The following is a 6,000-nucleotide window of genomic DNA, read 5'->3' as shown; positions in this document are numbered from 1 at the left end:
TCTAGTTTGCTTAGTTCACCGAGGACTGTCTAGACTGGATACAATTGTATCCAACCCTCAGCTTTGTGAGCAGGAGTAGCTCAAGATGGAATTTTCAGCCTCTGGATGTGAACAACGTTTCCATTCGGTCAAAGTAAGCAGAGATCTTGAAATGTTTAATAAAACAAATTATATTCGAATTTTGCAGCGTTTTTTTATACAATGATTAAGCTTTATTGACAAAAGAACGGAACGGCCCTTTAATGGCAGGTGACTGCGGAGCCAACATGAACGAGCTCAGATTTCGAAGCCTTTTAGTTACCTATATTGGGTATATATTAAATTGTACATATATCTTGCATACAATCTGTTTTTTTTTTTTGCTGTGAGGGTGAATCGTACGCAAGGGATCGGTAATTGAATTGACGCGGCGGACAACACGACCCAGCTCAATCCATCGCCACTCGAGAAACAGAAGTTTTATGATGAGATTTTATTGTATCAAGCAGACAACAGCTAGTCAGTTACAACGTTAATCAACGGCCGCTGCGGAGGCTCAACCGGCACCGACTGCCTCCACGGAAACAGTCAAGCGAGGGGGCGGGGGCGCTGAACCACCGCTCAAGCACAACACGGTCTACGCAAGCACCGCTGACCGCCTCGTGATCGTCAAAGTCACATGTGGAAATGATTGGGGTCTCCGGTGACAACCAGGGAGGAGCCTCTGAAGGACACGGGTGGGGTACGATCTGGTTGTCACCACCCGGGAGGGAAGGGCTCCTATCGGGGGGGTCACCACGGCACGAGACACTGGGCTTGTCGCATGCAATGAACGTCTTTGGTGGGCTGAACGGGTCATGCAGTCAGGGACGGGGTGGTCCAGTTCCTCCTGGGATTCTCGTCAGAAGTCCCACATCCACCATTCGCTTTGGCTTTACGTCTGTATCAAATTCTGGGTCTCGAAAACACACCAAAAAAAAAAGGAAAAACAAAAATAACCCACACCAAAATAGCGGCAGCCGAGTCTGACCGGAGGATGCGACGGATTCTAAAACTCAAGATCTAAAAGAATATATGTCAACCGGAGAAAGCGTGGCGTCAGCTGGTGACGGGAGAACGCGCTTCACCCCCCTCCCCCCATATACAAGATGGAGAATTAACACACATTACTGCAACACCCGGGAGAGGAACGCGGAGCGTCACAAGAGCGGAGGAGCTCAGGGAACAGAGTTCAGAAGATCCTTCAGGAAGTTGTCAGGGTCGTTGATCTCAGATAAAAGTCCTAAAAAAAAAAAAGACAACAGGTGAGTAAAGTTTTGACAGAAAAAAAACACTTTTTTTTGTTTCAATGCCTCATTCATGTCAATATTTCTGCTTGCTGTCAGTGAATAGAAACAGTATTGTTTACATCCAGAGGCTGAAAACCAGTCCTGACCTTGGCTGAGGGTTTGTTACAATGTCCCCAGTCTAGACAATCCTGTGAACTAAACAGACTGGTCCTCAGTTTGTTACAATGTATCAGTCGATCAGGATATGAGAGAGATTTAGGCCACATTCACACGAGCTTGACAGACTTACATGCGTAAATACGGTCCGTCTGCATTATAGCATCTGTGTTTTGCGAGCGGCACGTGTTTTTCACGCACTCGCAAAGCACCTTTTTTTTCCCCAATGGAATTGATGCTCCAATCACACAGACGCGCACCCGTGTGGTTTGCGTAATTTTCACGCACCCATTGATGTAAAAACGCACCAATATAGGACATGCAGTGAGTTTAACGCTGGTCTGAATGAGTCCTTATGCTGCAGATCTGTTTATCTCACAGAGGATCAGGGTAGCCTGTACACACGTTTCTCCGGATAAACACATTTATGTTCCCGTTGACCAACAGCAAGCAGAGATCTTAAAAAAAGTTGAGGATAATGATTTAGATTTACGAACGTGCTTGTTCCCCAGGCCGTAGTTTGGGTACAATGTATATACTAGGGAACTCGAGGCTGATTCTGTTTTTAAAGGGCTTTTGGATATATGGGAGTAATAGAAGGGGTGCCTCAATTAAGACCCCCCCTGTATTAGTGTAAGTGGTGAGCGACTAAAAAAGTTTCAGGACCATAGGCATATAAAAAAAACAAAACACGTTACTCACCAGCGACGTCCATGAACTCCGAGAAGGACTCTACGGGCATGAACTCGTCCTGGAAGGTCTTCAGGGATCGGTCCGCCGCCTCGTAGATGGGCATGTCATTGAGCCGGATGTAATCTGCCAGGGAGTAGGACCAGCCTCCCTCTGTGTTACTGTTTGGTACCTTCTGCAAGACCAAATACAATGTGTGGTGATCATATAAAATCTGATAATCCAGAATCTCAAAGTATCAGATTGGAGGTAACCAATAACCTACGCAGATAATATTATATGACTAGGACTTCATTGTATCCTGCAAGTGATCCGGGGGATTATCTGACCTATCTGTAAATGATTATAGAGCCCGATAATCCAGAATTCTTGATAATCCCCAATCACCTCCATTGATGCCAGATTAAAGGTGACCTGTATATCCGATCGCTTCTTTTCATAGGAGGGCATATGAGGTAATGCCATGATCTTATCTAAGGGGTCCGCACCAGGGGTTAAGGGGGGCAAGGTTAAGTAGCATTAGGCGCCTATTCATTTCAGCGTAACCCATCACTTCCCCTGTAGCATTCTCTTAAACTGGTCCTGATGCGGATGCCTGGGACTTGGAAGATCCCTTTAAAGTAAGATTCTCCTGTGTTGCTACTCAGAGATGAAACGCGTGAGTCCAATTAATGCCCCATGCACACGACTGCACCCGTCATCACGGGCTGTGATTAGGGGCACGGCCGGCCGCGTACAGTCACCCGCATTTGCAGAGCGTTCCACCATTATAAAGTATGGGAGGAGGGTCCGTTAAACAAAAAAAATAGGACAGATTGGGAAGGTGTCGATGGACCATAGAAATGAATGGAACCGTATTTTAATCCGCAATTATGGTCCGTGTGCATGGGGCCTAAGAAACCTCCACAATTTATCATTATTTTCTTGGTGCATTTGAGCAGCATTTAATCCAAACACCCAGGTCGTCACCGACAAGCCCCGGAATACCTGCGCCGGGCGGGTCACATGCTGGGAGCAAAGGAGTGATGGCGAGAACAGCTGCGATGTCCCAGACAGAACTGAACCCGAAATGCGTTCACGCCACATTACCAGCATTAGCCGGTAACAGACGCGGGGCGGTCGTACTCCCTGCAGCAGCCGCTGTCGCCACAATACAGGTAATAAGACAGAGGTTGAGCGGGACTGTAAGGTGCTCGGTACGTCTGCAGACGGGATCATGTAGGGTTACCTTAAACATGTTGTAGAGGAGGTCAACCAGCGCCCAGAAGAGCAGGCTGGACCGATATACGGGATACTCCTTAATTGCTTTGTCTGTCAATCTGTGGAGAGAACACGGGTATAATGAAGATGCAAAACAACATAATCCTGAATGATACAGGAGACCGTTCTCATCTGCTGCGTCCTACACCTGCAGCAACGTATACAAATATATATTACAGTGTATGGCCCTTTAACCCCTTCGCGCACCTCTAAGTGCCATTACGTCCAGGTGCAGGGGGTGATGTTTGGAGCGCGCACCATATGCTGCGGGTGTCGGCTGCTATTTTACAGCCGACACCCTGGACTAACAGCCGGCAGCAGCGATCGCGCTGTTCCCGGCTGTTTAACACCATAAATGCTGCGATGAATCGCGACTGCAGCATCTGAGGAGTTGAAAAGAGGGGGCGGCCCCCACCGACAGCTCATCGTCCTCCCCCCCGCAGTGAGTTCAGGGGGTGATGACTGTTGTTATGGCAGCCCAGGGGCCTAATTCAGACTCCCAGGGCTGCCTTCACTCTGCCTCTGGCCAGGGCTTAACAGATGCCTGTAAGAATGACGATATACTGCAATACGTTAGTATTGCATTATATTGTACCAGCGATCTAACGATCGCTGGTTCAAGTCCCCCTAGGGGGCTAATAAAGTGTGTGAAAAAAAGTGAAAAGTTTTTAGTAGTGAAAAAAAATAAAAATATGAAAAAGTTCAAAAAAAACCTTTTCCCCATTTTCCCCCTAAAGTAAAGTAAAAAAAAAAAAAAAATTTCAATTGCTATCGATACCGATAAAAACTACAACCCATCCCGCAAAAAATTAGCCCTCAGATCGCTCAGTCGGTGAAAGTTCTGCCTCTCAGAATGAGGCGACACGAAACATTTTTTATTTTTTTTAACAAAAAGTTTATCAATAAAAGTAGTCAAATACAAAAAAAAACGATATACATTTGGTATCACCGTCATCGTATTGAGCCGCAGAATAAAGTTAATTTGTCGTTTTTACCGCACGGTGAAAGCCGTTAAAAACTAAACCCAAAAAACAATTGAGGAATCCCAGTTTTTCCAACTTCAGCCCCCAAAGAACTTTTTTTTCCAGTTTCCCAGTATATTATATAAAAACCATAAATGCTACCAAAAGAAACTCCTCCCGCGAAAAATAAGCCCCCACAACGCTCTACGGACGGAAAAATAAAAAAAAGTTTTGGCTCTTGGAATGCGGGGAGTGAAAAACGAAAAATAAAAAGATGGCTTTGTACCGAAGATGCGGCCGTAACGGTGACGATATGTAGATTGGTGCGGTTACCACATTGACTGAACTTTTATCGTTCATGACCCCGCAATAAACAGCCGCTTGGCCGCAGAACCGCGTGTCCTTTTACCAGAGAGTCAATGCGAAAACGACACGTTGGCTCCGTTTCGAGCGCCCCTCGACCGCGGCGTGCCCGCAACGTGAGAACCCAGCCTAATATAGATCCCGAGCAAGCGGCTCGTTACTATGGAAGTCCCGGGGACCCGATCCAACCCGACGCCCATCACGTAAAAGGACAACTCCCCGAATAGTCTAATGTGGCAGGAACGTCGATTATAAATACTTTATTAATTGCGGCTTCAGGAGGTAAAAGGAAGAGAAAGTAATTAAAACAATTCATCACCGTCCCCAGAGAAAGACAATTAGTTTGGTTTGTTGTGTAACGCACCCGCAGACACAGACTCGCCCAGCGCTGGAATCTCAGTGATGTCCCTGCTGGTCGGGACGCTCCGCTCCAGTATAACCACATGTTTTGTTAACAATTTTCAAGGGCTCCTGAGGGGGGGGGGGTGATTGTTAAGACCTTCGAAAAATGACTGAGCGACAGACACGCCAACCCTCAGGGACATGCCTTAAAGTCCTGAGACGTCTTGTAAGCTCAATGTCAACAGGCAGCGTGTAAGCAGAGCATAAAAAGTCTTCAGTCCAACCAGCGGAAAAAGTGTCTCTCCGCCTTTCAAATAGGTGTAAACTTCTAATATTACCTACCTGTAGCCCCAAGTCAAGACCCTCATCTAAGGGCGGTTTTCTATAGACCGATCCTGATGGATCAAGCAAAAAGTTCTGCCGTAACCCCGGGGCAGACTAATGTACTGGGATAGTCCATCACTTAATCATTCTGCCCCCAACGATACAATCTGACAAGTTTCCTTCCTTTATCAGTCAAATTATGGACCAGTGGGATTTTAAAGGGCAAATCCACTTTTTTTTTTTTTTTTTTTTAGACATTTTACAATTTTAATATGAGTTTACCCCTACACTGCATTACTCCTCTTCTACTGATCCTGGGTCACAATGCATTTTATAGTTCAGAGTTGCACTCACTATTCTGCTGGTTAGTAGTGGAAACAGTCAGCAAGCCCCCGATTCGAACGCTTTAAACGGCGCTATCACAATTGACAGCGGCATCTAAGGGGTTAAACGGGCGGAATCAAAGCCCGTTGCAGTGAGGTGTTGGCTGTATTACACAGCCGTCACCCGCTAGGTATGGTGCCAGCTCAGCCCGGTTTATATTTCCCATTAATGGCTGCCACGTACATGGCATGTCATTAAGGGGTTAACATATCAGGACCAGATTCGCGTGCGTAGCAAAATGTGCCCTAAAT

General features: G+C 46.4%; 1 protein-coding gene across 22 annotated transcripts in view; it reads right to left on the bottom strand.

Annotated features, from left to right (window-relative positions):
- Nucleotides 1–457: 457 nt before the first annotated feature.
- UBR4 (ubiquitin protein ligase E3 component n-recognin 4) overlaps nucleotides 458–6,000 on the bottom strand; it is a 72,152-nt gene continuing 66,609 nt past the window's right edge. For all 22 annotated transcript variants that reach the window (XM_075840523.1, XM_075840529.1, XM_075840531.1 and 19 more), the window contains 3 exons: nucleotides 3,343–3,433; nucleotides 2,127–2,289; nucleotides 458–1,261 (listed from right to left, as the gene is read on the bottom strand). In XM_075840523.1, the coding sequence (XP_075696638.1) occupies nucleotides 1,197–1,261; nucleotides 2,127–2,289; nucleotides 3,343–3,433 (319 nt within the window). In that variant the 3' untranslated portion in view covers nucleotides 458–1,196. The remainder of the gene's footprint in view (nucleotides 1,262–2,126; nucleotides 2,290–3,342; nucleotides 3,434–6,000) is intronic.

Source organism: Rhinoderma darwinii, chromosome 10 (genome assembly GCF_050947455.1).
Source record: "Rhinoderma darwinii isolate aRhiDar2 chromosome 10, aRhiDar2.hap1, whole genome shotgun sequence".
NCBI classification, from domain to species: Eukaryota; Metazoa; Chordata; class Amphibia; order Anura; family Rhinodermatidae; genus Rhinoderma; species Rhinoderma darwinii.
This window is presented reverse-complemented; position numbering and strand designations above follow the sequence as displayed.